Source organism: Primulina huaijiensis, chromosome 2 (genome assembly GCF_012295235.1).
Source record: "Primulina huaijiensis isolate GDHJ02 chromosome 2, ASM1229523v2, whole genome shotgun sequence".
Taxonomy (NCBI): Eukaryota; Viridiplantae; Streptophyta; class Magnoliopsida; order Lamiales; family Gesneriaceae; genus Primulina; species Primulina huaijiensis.
The window spans coordinates 24,710,329-24,730,216 of record NC_133307.1 but is presented as its reverse complement, the minus strand read 5'-3'; the positions used below and the strand labels follow the sequence as shown (position 1 = coordinate 24,730,216).

Below are 19,888 nucleotides of genomic sequence, written 5' to 3'. Positions count from 1 at the left end.
GGAGGTAGTATTGAAAAATTATACATATTTGATCTTACTCTGCAACTTCAGTTTACCCCATTTTAGGAGGATGACAACATTTGAATGAAAAAATTATTACATTGATTTTTAAGAGACAATAAAATGAGATGAAAATATGCAAGTTTCCTTCAGTTTTTTTTTTTAAAAAAAGAGGAGAAATACACATTCTCAAACCGTGACGTCGCAGAAAACAACAAAAAATAAGTAGAAAGCATACGATTCCACGTTGAAACATTTTTATAAAATTCAAATTATGGTATAACAGAGTTCATATTTTTGTGAATAATTCTCACTTCTAACTCATAAAATCAGTGATCCACTCATTGATGCTTTACTTCTGTACAAAGATATTCTATGGTCAGTTAAGACACAAAGCATGAAACACGCTAACCTTCAAACTTGGCTGCATAAATGTGAATGACACAGCTGCTAAAGAAACCAAAAGATCCTCAGATAAAATTGAGGAAACAAAGAAGTTCTCGGAGGCTATACCTTATATGTGAGTACTAGACTACGGGGGGTAAGCTTTTGGGCTCAGTTGAAGCTGCTCTTTTTCCATCATAACGCTGAAAAGTACATAAGATTATCTTAGAGTTGAGAATAGTACAGTTTCAAGTAAGAGAGAACTTACACAAAAGATTAAAATATGACGTGTGTTAACACATACCTGCTTCCCGAAGGAAAATGGAACATACTTATATTTGATCATATGCTCTATCTGTCGCCTCAGAGTTAGCATGCACAGAATGATCCAGTAGAAAAGGAGGATTGGCCAAAAAACAGGTACATCAAATATGCCGATGAATGTCAAGATGAAAGCAATGCAGAATGCTCTGGTGATCGAGTACCTTGACATGATACCACAATGACAAACCAATCACAGAACAGCAAAGAGAAATGATGCTCTATTTGAAACGCCATTTACAGGGCTCCCAGATATTAAATACCAACATCATGAAGTAAAGCACATTTCACGATGTTGCTTCAAAAAAAATTCAGAAAAATCTCTCTGAAAACTTATAAAAATCCAGTAAAAAGAAAACTACAAGGCAAGCTGAGAAACATAATACAAGAATACGCACTACACAGACAAATCAAACCCATCCGCTTACAAGTGTAAGCTCCATACACCAATAAATGGATTTCTTTTGTAAATGCAAAAATTGTGAGAACTCATGCAGCTCTCTGGCACCATGGCTGGAAGAACTTTTGCCAACTGACAATTTAAGGATGTAATATTACTTTAATATAGCTTTCACCAAATGTTTCCTCTGTATTTTTACCCACCGATCGCAGCACAAATAAAACATAAAATTGTAAGCTAGTTGAGGTTTCATAAATATGCACTCGTCCCTTCTGAAATTGCGGGCTCACCCCTTGATAACAAAGACAACCATATCCATGCTCATAATCAATACAACAGCACAACTAATTCCACTCCCTCATTCAACCATAATATCAATGCTTCGCCACTCGTACAACCCAACGCCATCTATCTAAAAAAACAAACTTTATCCAAAACAAATCACCAAGTAAAAAGAAAAGAAGAAATTTTTTATGATAATGCAAAATTCAATTACTTGTTGTAGTCTTGAAATAAAGCGAATTAAAAAACAGAAGAGATATTTATACAAAATTTACTCTAAAAGTGAAAATTATAATACATACAAAACGATCAAAGAAAAAACAAGGGTAGAATTGATCTGCGAAGTAGTTTCCAATTTTTACACAGATTTTTAGCAGTCCAACTACGGTATCTCTGGAAATTCTCTTTAAAAAAGTTGCTTGTATCCAGAAAAGAAAAAAGAAAACAAACGAACTTATTCAGGGTCAGCGCAACTGAAACAAGAGAAATCAAAACCAGTATTTCTTAACATGATAGAATCATTCCCTGAGTTTCCATTGGGTCGTTGACTTTAGTTTAACGCGAGCCAATATTCTTTTTTATTTTTGGGACAATGACAGAAATGGACGCACCAGAATTTAAATTCGGGGAGGCGGCGGACGAAAGGGCGAAACTCGTCGGAGCCGCGAGTTGGAAGGGTGGGCCCATCGGAAAATTCCGGGTCCACCTGAGGCGAAAGAAATCCTATGAGAAGGTTGAGTATATAGATACCGAGAGCGTAGGACACCACGTAGAATCCCTCTACAAGGTAAACCCGCACCACATACAAGGCTGCGATGCACAGAAATGCGATCCACCGGTTCAGAACATGCGGCGTCGTTTTGTCCAACAAGTGCTGGTATCGTTGGGAAATTGTGAAGATCCACCGTGAAATAGAGGCTTTAGACACAGTTGAATCTCGATTTTCGGCCGCCGCCGACGACTCGTTGGCGGGTTTTTCAGTGGATGTCAAGGAACCACCTGGAGTCAAGTCCATTGGGATCAGAGTCAGGAGGGGCTGCAGGTGCTGACGGAGGAGGCAAAGACAGGTTATACTTTCAGTCCCTTTTCCTTTCTAATTTCTCAAATTTACCCCACCGAAAATTACAAATGTCGATTTCATCCAAAAATTATAAGACTAGTGAATAGTGATAATTAGTTATAATACGTAAATATAAATTAAATTTTGATAACAATATAATTATATTTTAAACAAATTTATATAATGTGACTCATGATGTGTATAATATAATAATTTTTATTTTTATTATAGTGTTCAAGTCAAATAAAATGTTAAATAAACATATGAACAGTTTAAATATTTGACTAGAAAATATGGTTTATATATCACATTAATTATCTTCTCAACTTATACAAATGTACTGTGTGTATTCCTTATATTTTGCTTATTTTTTAATTGACACACATTTGTATCTTTGATAGATTTCTACTGACTCTTACAAAATCTCACAGAATTCTAAAGATTTTTCATAGAATTTTGTAGATTTGTTTTGCAAGATTTTTATAGACATTTATAAATTTTTTTCATTGAAATCTATATAAATTTGTAATTTATGATTGTTGTTTTTTTTTAAATTTTTTGAACCAATAGTTAAACGTGAATAATTTTTATTTATTTAAAATATTTTAATATTTTATTAATATAAATATTTTTAAAATTATAATTTGATTTACGAAAAATGATATATAAGTTAATATTAAATTTGTTGTAATTAAATTTCAATTATTCAAGTCAATTCAAATTAATTATTATTTTTTAAATAAGTAATAGCTAATATTAATAAATAATAAAACTTTAAATAATTTTATTCATTTTTAAGTAAATTTTTGTATGAAAAATTTATTAATTTTATTTTCGACAATATGTCTAATAACAAAATAAATTAAACAATTATTATATATATATATATATATATATGCGTATGTATAGGTTTAGTATTATTGATTGATTATTATAATATAATTAGTTCCTAACAATATTGTACTTGGTTCGACCGTTCAAACCTGACCAAATTGTTTGGGCCTGGGCTAAATATAATATAATATAATACAATATAATATATTATATATTGAAGCCCATGCAGTTCTTGTGAAGACTGGGTTCAGCCCGCAGGGCCCGACACAGGGAATTATTATTTTAAGGCCGAATTTTGCTCGGCGTCAAATAAAAATAAAATAATACAAGAAAATAAATAAATAAAAAAGGAAAAAATACAGGCGTGAATTGGTCTGTTCACGTATAAAAGTATAAAACCCCTCGGACGCTCATCTTTGGCCTCCTCGCTCTCCACTCCTCTCCTTTTCAGTATCAGAAGGAGAAAGGGAACAAAGGGCGAAAAAGGAGAGAAAACAGACGCAAAGAAGGTGTGAAAATGAGCCAAAGATTCAATATTTCGAGTTTTATCTTCTTGTCCTGAGGATAATGAGCGTAGGTTCCAATGTCTTCTTCCCAGAAGAAGATGGTTTTCCATTTCCAAGAACAAAAACTCCTCATCCAAAGTTCAATTCTTGACCATCTTTACTGTGAGGAAGAGCGTTTTGATGAAGATTCGGGTTGTGGGTTTGGTTTGGATATTAATGAAATTCGTGAAAAGCCCTTCTCTTTTCTAAATGAGAGTGATTTTTCCTGGGAGGATGATGAGCTTTTCACCCTTCTGATTAAGGAAAAAGATCAGGCGGAACTGAGATGTACTGAAATCAGTCCTATTTTGGAAACGGGGAGAAATGAGGCTATTACATGGATGTTGAAGGTTATTGCCCACTACGGGTTCACTGCCGTGACTGGTTTTTTAGCTGTGTATTACTATGACATATTTGTGTCAAGCCCTTGTTTTCAGAAAGATAAGCCATGGATGAGTCAACTGGCTGCTGTGGCTTGTCTTTCTATAGCTGCAAAAGTGGAGGAAACTCGAGTGCCTCTTCTGTTAGACCTTCAAGTATGTTTCTTGATGGGCATTTGGCTTTTTTAGTGTGTTCGCAACGTATATGCTTGTGGAAATCAATCCATTTGTTTGTGCCAAATTTGATAATGCCTAGAGATATGGACAATCTAGAGTGGTTTATTCCATTATTTGATATCTTAAAGATTTTATAGATGTGTCACAGTTATATTGAGTATCGTTTCGTGGCTTTAAATGCAATTGTTAGCAGATGTATACGGTATACATTTAAAATCAAATCGTGTATGTCCATACATTACTTTGTCAAGCTCATCACTTATTCAAATTATATTTGTCTAATTCCTCGTTGTGCTGAATTTGTGGTGATATTGACTTGATTTTATTTGGATGGCTTTTAGGTGGACGAATCCAAGTATGTTTTCGAGGCAAAGACGATTCAGAGAGGGGAGCTATTGGTGCTCTCGACGCTTAAATGGAAGGTGAATCTTGTGACACCACTCTCATTCTTTGACCACATTGTGAGGAGATTTGGATTGATCGCCAATCTACAAACCGAGTTCTTGAGGAGGTGTGAGAGTCTTGTACTCACTATTGTTACCGGTACGGCAGTACTTAATTTTTACTTCAGTGGAATGGATATATTGGTCTGTGAATTAATCGTTAAGGCCATGATTCTAAGCCTAATTTTCCAAGAGTTTTTGTCCACTGAGTTCTAATTGTTGTCAATTCCATATGTAATTTCAGATTGTAGGTTTGTGCATTTTCTTCCTTCTGTTATTGCTGCTGCAACAATGAAGTATGTTATAAGAGAGATTCAGACTTCTGTTGCCCTGGAATACGAAAACCAACTGATGACCGTGCTAAGGACTAGCAAGGTCTGTTTTATCTCTTTGCTCTTTGTTTATCTTCTGAATTCTGATCCCATCTATTAGCATCTCCTCGGTTACTGAAACCAGATTTGGAGTTTCACTGATTCTTGATTACTGACAACACATATTCTTGATTGCCAAATCGGAATTGTTACAGGACAAGGCCGACGCTTGCCATGAACTTATCGTGGAGCTAATGGATGACCATAATCGCAGGCTTTTCCACAAGAGGGAACACGACTCCATACCAAGTAGCCCGAGTGGTGTAATTGATTCATATTTCAGCTCCGATAGTTCGAATGATTCATGGGCTCATGTGTTGTCTGGTTCAGCCTCTCTGGAGCCATTATTTAAGAGAAGCAGAATTCTGGATCAGCACACGATGGTAGCTTCATTAAGCAGTAATTTGCCTGTTGGTGTTAACGACTGACTGTCTTCATTGAGCACTCATGTTCTCGTTTTTGCTATGTTTCGATCATATTATAATGCCATCATATGATTTTCGATTAAATTTCCATGTATTCAATGCCTATCCCGTTAAAGCTCAACTCTTATCAACATATGAGATTGGAAAGACATGATTCATGGGCTCATGTGTTGGTATTGCTACAGAATGTGAATTCAAGACATGAGTTTATATATATCTCAGATAATGAGATAAACAAAAGTATGCATAGGTTTGATAAAGATTCAGAGACATGGATGGGTGTTGTCTTTGGTTGGTTCTCAAAAGGAGGTATCAATGAATTAAGTAAGCTTTTCAATGTAGAGACAGGGTGGCATGGACTATGCGCTGTTTAACTCTTTTTCTGAAAAAATAAAATAAATTCAAATGAACAGACAAAGTAAGTTGTGTATTTTATTTCATTCGAAGAAGTTTCATATATTTTTTAAAACAAAATAACCATTTTTTTAAAAGAGAAATGTTATTTCTTGGTTCTGCACCTCATTGGCTAATAAATTCTTTTTTTTTTTTTTTTTATCGGTATATGAGATACATCCATACCATTTTGCTAAGGAAGCGGATAGCTTAAATTTAATTTAAATATATTTATATGAAATTTTAAAAACAGTCCACAACTAAATGAAAATTATATGAAACTCGTAACTTCTCACGACTTTCACTAAAGTCTAAAGTAGTGTACTGGTCATCAAATAAATCTAAAAAATTCTGTGAAAATATTCAAAAATCTTTGAAATTCTACAAAAATTAGTAGAAATTTATCAACTTTATAAAAATATGTCATTTTAAAAAAAATCATCAAATCTCTACAATGAATATACCAAAAATATTGTTTCTACTACTCACAACTTAAATCCAAGCGATTATCTCAATATATATGTATATTTTCTAGATGAATGTTATTATTAATTGTATGATTATCTACATGAATATTTTCATATCAAATGGTCAGTGAAAAGAATTTTGTGAATTGTCACAGATATAGAGTAGTCAAACTATGACACATCACCCCCATCGAAAGAAATGAAAGTTTAAATAATTTATATGGGTTACAATGTAAATTTTTTTTTAAAAAAAAATTTGAGTTGATAATTTTCATAGAACAAGGATATAGAAAATAGTTGTTATAAGGGTACTTTGTGCAATCGTGTAGACGTGAACCCGGGCCTGAGACGTGACATAAAGTTATCATAGATGGTCACCAACAACAACACTGGGAAATAATTCTTACAAATGAAAATTGTTACATATGTGAGAGACACATCTTGAACCTGTGAGGAAAAATACTACACGACCAGAGTCATTTCTTAAATTGTAGGAGTCACCTCGAGATTTTTTACGTTGGTGGAATAAGGTTCAGGACTCGATGAGAACGTTGTATTCTGAAAAAAGAGTGATTGTGACATTCCATCACACATGAGAAATAAAAAGAAAGTTTGAAATTGTTTATAAGTGGTTATAATTGAATCCTATAAAAAAATTTGGGTTAACTATTTTAATATAGCGAAGACTAATACTAAATAATTGTTATAATGGACTCCACATCATTAGATCTTGAATATTAGTTTGGAATTCCCAGATTTAATTGATTTTAGGAATATCAATTTTTTGTTTTTTGTATATATTATATTATCTATTAGAGTAAATGCATTTCCGGGCAATTGGTCAAATTTTAAAGCCAATGGCAGAGTAAGTTTCTCACACTAGCTAGCCCCAAATTTAGCATAGCAAAAAACATAAGATCAAGCACCAAAAAAATATGCTACGATACCAAACCAAAACTTACTGAGTTTGTTTAACACGTCAATTTCGTTAAATGAATTTTCGATTTGATACCATACATTAAAAATATCGTTTCTATATTTAAAGTATTGTTTTTTGTAAAAACATTATTTTTTTGTTAATTATGTTATGAATAAATAATATCTACTATATGTCGATTTGTGTCAAAAATATTATTTTGCGTTATAAGTATGAACCATATATCTGTGAAACCTTTGTACAAAAGAACTACTCATGAGGCAAAAAATTGATAAATATAGAGTAACAAAACAATCTTCAAACACTTGGATTAGTTTTAAAAAACGAAATAAAATTGGCAAGATTAAAAAGATATTTGTGGTATATGATTGAGTGGGTGGGCAGTGGAGTTATTTGACTGCACATAGCATGTGGGTATTAGGTTAGCTAGTTATTTTGCAGGGTTTTTTTCAAAAATTATTTAATTTTAAAAAAAAATTTCAAAAATACCATAAAAAAAAACATTTTCAAAACTACTGTAATTCGAGCTTACGGAGCGCGGAATTTGGAGCATTTAGATTGAACTTAGATTCAATTGGTCAAAAAGTTCATACCCATCATTAAGTTCGAATTGAAATCAATCATACTCTACAAGCACATGGTTCACCACGATTCACGTTGAATTTTTTTGAAAAGTCCGATAACAAATGTAAAACTTAAGTTGCCCCAATGTTTTTTTTTTTTGGGTTTTTTGTGAGTATCGAATTTACAGTTCCGTCTCAAACTTGAGATATTGAATTAGATCTCAATCTCAACTTATATTGGGATGCATTTTGCGATATCAAAATCTATATAGGACATGTTTGGTTTGTAAAAGATGATATCAAATACGTGGTTTAGTGTTCGAACTTTCCTTTTAGTTTAATTGATAATAATCCATGATCGATTTTCGATATTTATATCAGCGAATGCATGATTTCAATTTGAAAAAAAAAACATAAAATTTGTAATAAAAATTGCTAGCCCGTTCGCAATTTTTGTTAGAATGGAAAAATATATATTGATAATATCATGAAATTTTTTAAAATAAGAAACGTGTTATTCACATGCTCGCCAAGGCCATCCAATTTTTTTTGTGTTTTTCAAATTTATGACTGAAAATTCATTGCATCTGATGCGATACACAGTGTTTTATTCAATTGGTTGACTAAACATATAATTCCAGATTGATTGTAAATTTAAGTAACATCATTAAATTTCAACTTCCCGACATATTTACACTCCGATTCCTCAATTGTAAAACTAAAATTTATCCCATGATTAATTATCATATTTAATTGTAATAGGCCCGGCCTAGGGATTTCACTACAAGAAATTACTATAACAATCATAAGGATGCACGCTAATATTGGAACCTAAAAATTTTGATTCAAATTTAACGAGTCACCGTATCCAGGAGGATCGGACATTAATGGTGTTCCGATATCTTTGTATATCCTTGATTGAATATTCGGGGATTCTCCGTTTTTTATATTAACATCTTTCAACGTTCAAAATTGGTTTTCGAGATGCATCAGTATCGTTTTGTCTTTGACTATAACTGCATTGAATGTTTTGTGTCCTTTGTTCCAAGGGCTATCTTTTCAATATTCATTCATCATTTTTGTCCAGATTAACCTTGGTTGTGAATGTGTGATTTATCAGTTTTTTGTTTATATCAAACCTTAATATTTTATTAAAGCTTGTGTTATCTTGATAATTAAACGAGATGGTTCCCATTTCATATAGATGTTTGAGTAATAAGGATGAAAAATTCAGTACTCGTTTGGTGCTTTTTGAATGGTCATATTACCCGGGAACACCGGAGTACGGGCATGCCTTTGCAGGCAGTGAAAATATTTTCTACGACTGTTACTTTTTTCGTGTACATTTTCATGTGGAAACTTGTTCGGGGGGACAATCGGGAGCCCGATTTATTGTTTATTTACAATGAGGAAGGGGAAGGCTCCAATACGAGCTGATGACATCCATGACCATGGTGCCACTTGGTGTAATGCCCATTGACAAAGGAACGAGATTTGCTCAATAATAATTAATCATGTAGAGCAACTAAAAAAGTTTTCTACCTATAAAAGTTAATCTTGTGAGACTTTTTTGAGTTATCCTTTGGGAATTGATGTGGTTAAAAACATTGTGTGAAGTAAAATTTCACAACTACCAATCATGAAAAGAACAAAAACATTGATGAAAGTATGAACATTTGGACCTCCATTTATTAAATACACAGGCGCTTGGATTTTGTTAAAATGGTGTAACTGTTTATTTGAAAAGGGCGGATTCAAAGTTCAAAAAAGAATTAAATCCAAATGCTATTTTCTGATGAAGGTGTCAGCAAGAATTAATGAATGTGTTTGATGAGGTTCTGTTCGATTATCTCATTGGCTTCAATATGCCCACCAAATATATTTTCCAAGTTGAAATTTATCTTATTTAATTTGAACTAATCTTCTAAGATGTGGGCCAATTGTAATGGGCATTTCCAGGACTATGCTAAGTGCTAACCACTCAATTTTATGGTTAAATTTTCTCTCAACATTACCATCCCACCGCTCATAGTTATATTTGTAGGACCAAATATTTCTCGATTTATTAAAAATTATAGATAATACTAACAATACAATTTAAATATTTAAAATCACACAACAGCTCAATCTTTAAGTTTTGATTACTCTTTCCAACAAAGTTAATTATTGCACTCAACAATATAGTTATCTAGGTTACATATGAATGGCTAAAAGTCATGTTTTAAAATATGCACTAAGATTAGTTTGTGCAATCCAGTTTAATGCACACCACATTCCCAGGAAATTGTTGGTTGTCCATGTATACCTTTTTTGGGAAAATTTGATGCAATGATCAGAACACCCTTAATTCATCACACTCCCTCCTACGTTTTTCCATTAATAAGGTTTAATTTGACACATTAAAGGAACTTTCTGTAGCCACCTCTTTCAATCATTGATAGGTAATTTTAAAATTTTTTTTTTAATATGATCCGTCGAAAAGATCTTATTCAATATTCCAAATAGAACTCTTAATTAGGTATTCAGAGAGGTTGCTCAAAGCAACAAGTATTTTTGGTTGACTAAGAATTTCATATGCATGAATCAACAATGTACGAGCAATCTCATAAATAAACGACATTGATTTGATCTCTTGTCTGATCCCTGGTTTAAATATCGTGTCTGGCTTATGAGGTATTGTGACGTCACATGGATTTCAAATAAAAATATTGTGGCATGTAAAAGGCTAAAGTGTGTTTTTAGTAATTCTATTATGTTCCTTATAAATCTGGAAATTCATTTATAAAACATCTTTCGTGTCGAAATAGGGCTTATTGAAATTTTCAGTATCTACTCGGTATCAAGTAAAAATTATATACAGGATACAAAAATCAAATAATTTTAGAATTTTGAATCATCTCAAAGTTCAGATCTTCCAACCAAATATTTGAGTCATTTTCATTCACGAATCGTTGGTTCAATTGATATCCAATGTTCAGCCCACATGAAGCAGTCAAAAGTCTCGTACCATTCACATTATTACATACCTCACCTGATAAATTATCCCAAGAAGCAATTACTTATTACAATTTCCCATTTTTACCATAGCGCTTTTCTTTATCCGTGGAACTAGCTATTCTATTCATACCAATCTAGCACGCTACTGTATTGATACTCCCATAAAGATTCGGGTGTATTGATACTCCCATAAAGATCCGGATCATCCATGATCCGGGATATTAATTGGCTAGTCCAGATCAGAACCAATATGCCAGGTACTCTCCTCAACTAGCCGGGCATTATTTCACCTCCCGGGTAATCAGTAGCCCGGGCCCTCATACAAGCACTCGGGTACCTTACTACCCAGGCCACCTCGAGAATTGCACCGCACTCGAGTGTGATTGATATGAGCTGTCTAATTTGTCAAAGCAATATGGGTTTGGAGTGTTTTAGAAGTCATCAGAAGCTATAGTATGGGCAGTCGACTTGCCATACCTAGTAGGTGGCACTGAAAACAAGGTAATCATGAGATTTTCTACTATAAATATCATGTATTAATGTCATTTACAGATTCTGAAAACTTTTAACTCTCAAGCATACATATATTTTTTACACAGATATTGCTTGTGTTCTTCATCTTCAACCTGCTGACCTTAGCATCGGAGTGGCCACGCCGGACACCCCTCCGACACCCATTCACGAGTTCCTTTCTTGTTTGCAGGTGTTATTGAAACCATTGCTACACTCAAATTCCCTAAACACTAAAATACTTTCTTTATCCGGTGGATTGCCCACACAAGCTGTACCCGATTCACCCGGATTACATCATGTATTTACCCGGATTACATCATGTATAAAAGCAATAAACTAAACTGCAAATACTACACAACGTCATGTAATGGCATGCAAGAAAACCATAATCTATTATACTAGTTGTCTAGTTCTTGCTCTATAGGAAGAATGATGAGACACGCTATTCTTATACTTTTTAAACAAACACAACGAGGGTCATTAGCAATCTATTAACCAAAACTCCTTGCAAATGAAAGCAGATTTTGTTTAGATAATACCATCTAGGGCAAGATTTAGTTTGAAAAATTGACAAGGGAGAGAAATCTGAACCAGATAGAACCTCATCCCCAACATTCAAATTGAGAAGACAATTAGTAACTGATTAGAGGTGATTCATTGCTATGGACATAAGAAGCTTCAGAAATCCTTTGCCTTGGGGACCTCTTTTGTGAATCAGCCTTCAGCTTCTCCTCCGCCTCTTCTGCTATAATATTCAACTGGTTTTTACTTGCTGGCTCTTCGATATCATCGCCTGAGCTTCTTCAACAATTAATGGGTCATCTTCTGCACTGTACAAAATCCTCTTTATTGCTTTCACAACTGCATAAAATTAAGATTTATAAGGTCTCTTTTTAAGCCATATAAGTCCTCAAAAGCTTAGTGAAGGATAATAATTGAAGTTGTACAGGTATGTTTTCAACTCGAGGTGTCTGACAGAAGATATCAATATCCCTCAACTTAGAAAAGTAAAAGTCTCTCTCCTTCTCAAGATTATCCACTATCATCTTTAACTCTACCATCTGCAAAACATCTAGAAACAATGAGCCTCTTAGTCTTCAAAAGTGCTAGGAATTTCACAATGGATGCATTTTAAACTGTTGCTCAAACATCGTCTTCTCTGATGCACTATGGGAAGAAGACCCTCCTGTTGAAGAAGGTCGGGCAGTCTTGACAGGTAGACTACTTCCCACACTTGCATTAGGTGTAAAAGTCCTTCAGACATTGTCAGAGGTGTGTTTGGGCGCAGCTGCTGAACTTCTAGATGAAGGCTGTAACGGTGCAGATTTCTTGCTCTCTTCTTTCCAAAGGATTGTAAACTGGAAAATTGAGTTAACAACAGTTAAATTGAAGTATTTGTGGCTCCACATTACCTATATCAAACACACAACGAGCTTTAATTATCAATACTCGCAAGATAGTTCTTTGGACTACGTCTGTGATCAAAACAAGCTATTTGTTTGATAGATGTTAATGAAAGTAGCTAAAATAAAAGTAGCATCAATAAGAACACACTTTCTATACGCCAAACAGAACATAATAGAAGATTATATGCCATCTGTTTCATGAATTCAGAAACATAAAGATGACAACAAATAAGTACGATTTACGAAGAGTAGCACACTGTTCACATAGAACTCTTTTATACACACATTTCTCAACGCAGGAAACTCGACCAAATGTAGCAATTAGAAAAGCAAAAGAAGTTTTGGCACAAAAATATTCACTTGTTCATTAGCCCTCCATTAACGCAATCGCAGTATCGCTTCATCCATTGCATGAACTCCAGGTTGTCCAATAACGTCTTGAAGGACGTTATAATTCTGGATCTTCTCATACTAGTTCTTTGCGTCGAAATGGACTTTGTTCATAGGAACCATCCCTGGGTGTGCAGCGTCCATCAGCTGACGGCCAATGGCATATGCGAAAGCCTTGCAGAGTTAATCCACGCAAGAATTTCAGATCTTCCGACGAAATACACAGAATCCATAATTCCAATATTCGTCGCCATTTTTTCTTCCAAGTTTCCACGGTTCGATTTGGTTTGAAAATGGAGAATGGTTAGCGTTTATGTCTGTTTTTGAAATGCAATTGTGCAAGTTGAGCTGGTATTCCTTTTGTCATTCAAAATTATGGGGCCGGATGGATGATTACGGGACTTGGGTTGGGCTCAAAGAATAAATTATATACAATTATCACACCAATCAATGATTTATTCATAAAATTAAAAACAAATTAGTCAAACATGCAAGCCATTTCCAACGTTTGGATCCAACTAATCGTCATAGTGATCTTAATAGTACGATGAAGATGAAAACTTTTCAAGTGCATTAAGGATCTCTTTCATGGATGGCCTCTTTTGTGGGACAGGAGCCACACAATTATACCCTAATTTAAATAATGCCAACAAGGCCTCTTCCTTGCCCTCCAACTCAGCTCGAACCGCCGCGTCAGCCATTTTCAACACTTTTCCCTTGTCTTCCTCTGCTGACGTGGAAGCTCCGATGATCAAACCAGGCCCCATTTCATCGGTTGTCAGGACAACTTTTCCGGTAAGTAATTCTAGCAACACCACACCAAAGGCGAAAACATCCCATTTTGCATTGGGCTTTAGGCTTCGTAGAGATTCAGGCGCTTGATAAGAGGATACACATATCGCACTCGGGCTTGGGCTCGGGGTGGCACCGGAGGCAAAATCTTGGAAGCTGTCACGAGAGGCCGTGGATCTTCGGCTACCAAAGTTTCGGGTCGAGCCCCCATTCTTGGAACTATTTTCACCTGACACAAGCCTTTCGAGCCCGAAATCTCCAATCTTGGGCTCCATGTCAGGGCCGAATAGTATATTAGAAGGCTTTAAATTGCCATGGACATGCTTCTTCTCATGGATGTAGCAAAGCCCACGGGCGACTCCCTTTGCTATCTTAAGACGTGTTTCCCAAGGTAAATGGCTCGGTGAAGAGCCAGCTTTCCCTGAAAATCACAAAACAAAAGTGCACGCTCAAATTAAATTATTCATAATTATAACAATATTACAGCACCAAAAAAGCCGTTTTCTCATTTACAAATGTTTATGACAAAAAGCCTCATCTCTCCATGGACAATCGAGAGGCACTTAATTTAAAACTCTCATCTCAAGTCCAAAATAGGCAATGGAAAATCAACCAAGGACCATCTTAAGCCGAGCCAGACTTGGATATCATTGTGGTAGTAAATGGTGGTTGAAGTCCGGTCCCTTTCCATGCAGATGACTATGACTAATTGACAATTGGCTTTGCAAATGATGGCCGTGGCCCGAGACATACATCGCTTTCGTGCCAAAATGGTCCAAATTGCAAGAGATAAAAGACACGGTTGAAATGCATTGGTTGGTGACGCAGACAACTGAGTCATGAGCATTTAAAACAATGTTCAAGTTTCAACAAACTTTACCGTTCAAATTGCCAGCTTTAATGTTGAGAAAAAATTACGTCCCTTTCCACTCTCACACGTGGATTCATCCATCATTTTTTCTAAATCTCAAACTTTTTTTTGTTCTAAAAATAGACAAAATTCAGAGCATGATAGTCAAGGGCACACACTGGCGAAGGCCAGTTTGGGTATCATAGGTCGAGAGAGGGACCGAAACAGGTAATTAGGTCTTTATTTTTGCCGAACGTGTATACTTGCTTTCTTTCCTATTTAATTTAGGTCAAACCCAAATTACTAGCCAGCTATCTTAACAAAATTCTCCCGAGCATGCAATCGTGAAACTTAGTTTCATAGGACCACTAGCTTGTCTAGTTCTAGCCTGACTACCTAAATCTCATTATTATATATATATTATAGTCCAGAATTCATGAGAGAATTAGCTCGAATAGTTCTTTATAGTCACTTTTAAAATATTAATTTATCTTTGCTTTTATCTTTAAAAAGTTAAATAATAGGTCTATTAATCAAGTATTCAAGAAATTAAAGGGATTAAAGAACTTACTGAAACGAGCATTAGCGAGGCTGCCATTGGGGACAAATTCATAGATAACGAGCTTCTCCTCCGCACCCCAGTAGAACCCTCGAATCCGGACCAAATTCGGGTGCACCAGTTTTGCAATCACCCGAACCTGATTCTGGAAATCTCTGAAACGTTCCACGCCACTCTCGCCGATCCGGCGAACCGCCAATGCGGTGCCGTCTTCAAGGATCGCTTTGTACATTATGCTCGAACCCGACGCCCCCAAAATGTAAGCTGACGCCTTGAGCAAACTCTCCATTTCCAGTTCTTGATTCCCGTCAAACGTTACCAGCTCCCCTTTCTTCTTCTCTTGGGTTGCATGCATTTCATGATTCTTGTTCAAGTTCGATGTGTGGGAGGAGTCCGAGGATGTTTCCTCGTTTTCCTCGGTGGCGGAGTTTTGTTGTTTCTTCAGACATGGCCATGTTTTCAGCCAGTTCTGTCCTTCCGTGGACGATGCCGAGGATGCCCAGTCAAAGTCATTTCCCTCTTTTGCCTCATTGTTAGTAGTTTTTCGTTTCTTCAGATGATAGATGTGCAGAAAAACCGCTGCCACGACGCAGATACCCACGACATCTCCGACAACTATTCCCAGAATAGTTGCTATTTTGAGCTTGTTTTCTTTTCTTTGAGGCTGGTTTCCAGCAGCTGCACCTTCACGCGAGGCATCTGAGGGGATGGAGTCGATAAATTGGGGTATGACGGCAATAGCAGGAGGAGATTCAGCTATAGAAGCATTGGGCTGAGTTGCAATGGAAGATGGAAAGGTGCAGGGATTTGTTAGTGGCTTGCCGCATAATTCTGGGTTACCGGAATATGATTTTGTTTCCTGGTTAAAGAAAAGAAATGATTCAGGAATCGAGCCTGTCAGGTTGTTGAACGAAAAATCAATGGTGGCATTTCCAGGGATTCTGCTAGCAAATTCCGCCGGAATTTCGCCGGAAATTCTGTTAAAAGAAATGTTGAAGTATGCAAGATTACTGCCTCCAAATTCCGGCGGCAACGACCCGTTGATCAAATTGGAGGACAGATCTAAAGCCTGGACTGAATCAAACCCACCAAGTAGTGAACCAGATAAGTAGTTGTTCTGCAAAAAAACACTAGTCAAATTCTGTAGACTCGTTAAATTTCTTGGCAGGTTCCCTGATAGAGCGTTGTCTGAAAGATCAAGAACCCGGAGATTTTTCAGGTTCCCCACAAGCTCTGGCAGCTCACCGGAGACCAAGTTGTTAGAAATATCAAAAATTTGAAGCTCGGTTGCTCGGAAGAGAGTTGAAGGGATGGAACCATTGATTGAATTTCTTGAAAGATTAAGGAATCTCAGGTGCTCTATCCTGCCAAGAGTCGCCGGAATGGAACCCAGGAGCCCGCAACCCGCCAACGACAGGCCCGTAACCCGAAAATAAGCATCCCCCGATCCCCAAGTTCCGCAGGTGACACCATTCCAGGAACATGGCGTGGCGTCGTGGTGGTTCCAGTTCTTCATAACACCCAACGGATCATTCAGAATACTGTACTTGAAAGAAAGCAAGAACAGCCTGTCGATGTTGAGCCCATAAGACTGAGCCCGAAGTAGAAATATACATGCTAGAATTCTCCACCGCCATGAATGGAACAAACCGTAGCTTTGGTAGTTCATGATTCTAAACAGTGATCCCACATTTTCGCTGATTCGGGACAGGAGTTAAGGGGGAGAGAAAGATAGGAAATATAGTTAAAAAGATTAACTGAGATTTAAGACAGAAAGGGACCATGTGAGGTAAAATTCGATGTCAAAAAAGTACATGTATTAAAGACAACACAAACAGCTCACCAACAACCAAATCTACTTACCAAATATACTCTCCTTGGATTCTTATCATAGAATACATTGTATTTACTTCGCAAGTCTTGCTATGATTTTTTTTAAAAAAAAAAAACACTGGCGGAGTCTCTTTTGGTTCCCATAAAAATCGGAATTATTTTGTAACTATTTGGATATAATTGTATTCAACTAATTTCATAGATCTTAATGTAGCTATGATTTGAGAAATAAGATGAATTTATAGCTTATTATCCTATTAATCATAATTAAGTAGGACTTCATTTGTATTTTGTCATTCAAACTTAAGTGCAATTTTATGCAAAAGATAAGATATTAATTAATTAAACAATTTGATGCATAAATGTTTGAGTTATACTACAAAATTGCATATCCCAAAAGAGGGCTGCATACATTTGAGTAATTCATAATTAAGAAGCTCATACATAATAAATAATGGGAGAATAGCATATTTTCTAAGTAATATGAGAACTCGAAAACTTGACCCTTACAGTCTTCGGGTATTTTGGGTGTACCGACCCAACAAAAGGGCCCTCATAATGATTATATCTATACTATTATATTTAGTACGAGGACATAATAATAACTACTTAGAGAGGACATCAACTTTTTTTTCTTCAATTTTACCCTTATATAATATTAATATTACACTTTTGTTTTTTGTTTTGTTTTTTAAATTTCAACACACACTTTTATTTTTATTTCAACAATTCAAATATCAATTTAATCCCTCTATAATTTGTCAAATTTCACTTTAGTCCATCGATAATAATAAAAAAATATTGTACACACGCATCGCATGTGCATAGTAACTAATAATGATCATGTTTCATAAAACATCATATGTCACACGGTAACAAGCCTAGGATCTTCTGCATTTATTTTGGATTGGATCGGTACAGAAAGATGGATGAGATTGAATTTTGGGATTTGAAAATGATGTAAAATAGTTCAAAGAATCAACACTGCAATGTCACAAATTTTGATTGATTCACTGTGACTGATTAACGTATCTTGTGTACACAATTAAGCTAAGAATTAAATAGCTGGGGTTTTATACTTTGGACCACCGGAATTAAGGTGATCTCCAGTGAAGTTGGATGGAACTTGGAAGCATTTAGTCCGTTACAAACATGCCACGCTTTTCACCAAATTTGGCTCCTTTTTTTTCCTCTACTATTCTTGAACCCACCACGCCACTCGCAGGAGTGGAAGAGACAGAGATAGATCAATATTTCTAATTTTATGATATTTGCAAATTTTAAGTTTACGTTCGAAAATTTTTAAATTTCGACATTAATTATCGTGGTAAAATTTAGTTATCAAAAGTCAGACATCCAATCGCGAGAGTAATATTCTTGTTAATCTCATGTATAGTATGTAGCCAGAGCCGTATCTGTGTTGAATGGGGCCTGAAACGAAAAATGAAAAATAGGCCCTCTTGTTGAAGTAATAAATATAAAATTCAATTTTCAAATAACAAATATAATAATAAATAATAAATATATCAAAACCAATATATTACATCAATAACAACTCAATAAATTTTTAAAATAACTACATAAATATTACTCGTCCACTTTTTAGAGACGAAAATATTTATCAAATTTGTGTAATCCAATTGTCAGACCATTTCTTTCTCAATCGACAACATAGTTAGCCTATTTAGTCTATCTTGCGATATTGTTGATCGAAGATAATTATCGTAGAAATTACACTTTTAGTCTCTATAATTGTAGAAACTACAAAAGTCACGCATAAAATTTATATAAAACTCATAATTCAATTATAACTCATTTAAAAATTTAAATCATAAGATCTGTGCTTAGTTATATATTTAATTAACATGATCTCTGAGCACATTATAGTGTCTATATCACAAGTAAATTTCATTTTCAGTAAGGATGTTTTAATAGAATAATCTACAAATATAAATATAAATGTGTATTTATAAAGAAGATTTGAAATTGAAATAAAGCATAATTAATGAAGAAAATTACTTACATCCAGGCTTAAAAGAAATAGGGGACCATAAACTTTATTTATATATATAAATTTGGGTCCCTTATTAGGTCGGGCCATGAGACAACCGATTGGTTGGCCTCATAAAAGGTACGGCTCTGTATGTAGCTTAAGTCATTTTTTAAAAGTGAAAAATAAACATTATATCATGATATCATCAATTACAGTACAAGATAACCAAGAAAGTAAAGTTGAAGTATCATTCCAAAACATTGGCTGAGATGTAGATAATCCAAACTTGACCAACTTATGAGCCACCAAATTCGCCCTGCGAATAAGTGATGAAAACCATCAAACATATTGTCCTGCATCAAGTCTTTGATTAATTAAAACACCTTCCGGACTGAAAATTTCTGTTGGCCCATTCACTTCTTTGACTGCTCCCAACGAATACGAATACACCGAGACATGAGAAAGATCGTATTGCTTGCATAATAATACTCCATGCAGCACTGCCGTGAGTTCTCCTCCAAGGATCGAACCAGGATTCGGAATAGGAATATTACAATTAAGATGTTGCAGCCA

General features: G+C 35.1%; 3 protein-coding genes across 5 annotated transcripts; 1 reads left to right on the top strand and 2 right to left on the bottom strand.

Moving 5' to 3' along the window:
* Positions 1–234: 234 nt before the first annotated feature.
* On the bottom strand, positions 235–2,501 carry LOC140970863 (protein RER1A-like). Of its 3 annotated transcripts, none has more exons than XM_073432817.1 (4): positions 1,999–2,501; positions 689–869; positions 514–587; positions 235–424 (listed from the first exon to the last, which is right to left on the bottom strand). In XM_073432817.1, exons 1-3 carry the CDS (start codon positions 2,400–2,402, stop codon positions 528–530), a joined length of 645 nt encoding a protein of 214 aa, XP_073288918.1. In that variant the 5' UTR covers positions 2,403–2,501; the 3' UTR covers positions 235–424; positions 514–527. The 3 variants fall into 3 exon arrangements, with proteins under 3 accessions (XP_073288918.1, XP_073288917.1, XP_073288916.1); XM_073432816.1 differs by having other exon boundaries at positions 235–358; positions 1,999–2,500; XM_073432815.1 differs by having other exon boundaries at positions 235–587; positions 1,999–2,498.
* Positions 2,502–3,685: 1,184 nt separating this feature from the next.
* On the top strand, positions 3,686–5,788 carry LOC140960489 (cyclin-D3-3-like). Its single transcript, XM_073418778.1, has 4 exons — positions 3,686–4,362; positions 4,725–4,926; positions 5,071–5,201; positions 5,353–5,788. The coding sequence occupies exons 1-4, from the start codon at positions 3,865–3,867 to the stop codon at positions 5,623–5,625; spliced, it is 1,104 nt and encodes a 367-aa protein (XP_073274879.1). The 5' UTR covers positions 3,686–3,864; the 3' UTR covers positions 5,626–5,788.
* A 7,907-nt stretch (positions 5,789–13,695) lies between these two features.
* Positions 13,696–17,284, bottom strand: LOC140970862 (probable LRR receptor-like serine/threonine-protein kinase At4g37250). Its single transcript, XM_073432814.1, has 2 exons — positions 15,502–17,284; positions 13,696–14,501 (listed from the first exon to the last, which is right to left on the bottom strand). Exons 1-2 carry the CDS (start codon positions 17,156–17,158, stop codon positions 13,825–13,827), a joined length of 2,334 nt encoding a protein of 777 aa, XP_073288915.1. The 5' UTR covers positions 17,159–17,284; the 3' UTR covers positions 13,696–13,824.
* Between the last annotated feature and the right edge of the window lie 2,604 nt (positions 17,285–19,888).

Excerpts from the sequence above, each read along its gene's own strand:
- LOC140970862 (XM_073432814.1), bottom strand. The coding sequence starts at position 17,158 with ATGAACTACCAAAGCTACGGTTTGTTCCATTCATGGCGGTGGAGAATT. Across the intron at positions 14,502-15,501 it reads CCTCGCTAATGCTCGTTTCA|GGAAAGCTGGCTCTTCACCG; the intron begins GTAAGTTCTTTA and ends TGTGATTTTCAG.
- LOC140960489 (XM_073418778.1), top strand. The coding sequence starts at position 3,865 with ATGTCTTCTTCCCAGAAGAAGATGGTTTTCCATTTCCAAGAACAAAAA. Across the intron at positions 4,363-4,724 it reads CTCTTCTGTTAGACCTTCAA|GTGGACGAATCCAAGTATGT; the intron begins GTATGTTTCTTG and ends GATGGCTTTTAG. Across the intron at positions 4,927-5,070 it reads TGTACTCACTATTGTTACCG|ATTGTAGGTTTGTGCATTTT; the intron begins GTACGGCAGTAC and ends ATGTAATTTCAG.
- LOC140970863 (XM_073432817.1), bottom strand. The coding sequence starts at position 2,402 with ATGGACTTGACTCCAGGTGGTTCCTTGACATCCACTGAAAAACCCGCC. Across the intron at positions 870-1,998 it reads CTCCCCGAATTTAAATTCTG|GTACTCGATCACCAGAGCAT; the intron begins GTGCGTCCATTT and ends TATCATGTCAAG. Across the intron at positions 588-688 it reads CATTTTCCTTCGGGAAGCAG|CGTTATGATGGAAAAAGAGC; the intron begins GTATGTGTTAAC and ends TGTACTTTTCAG.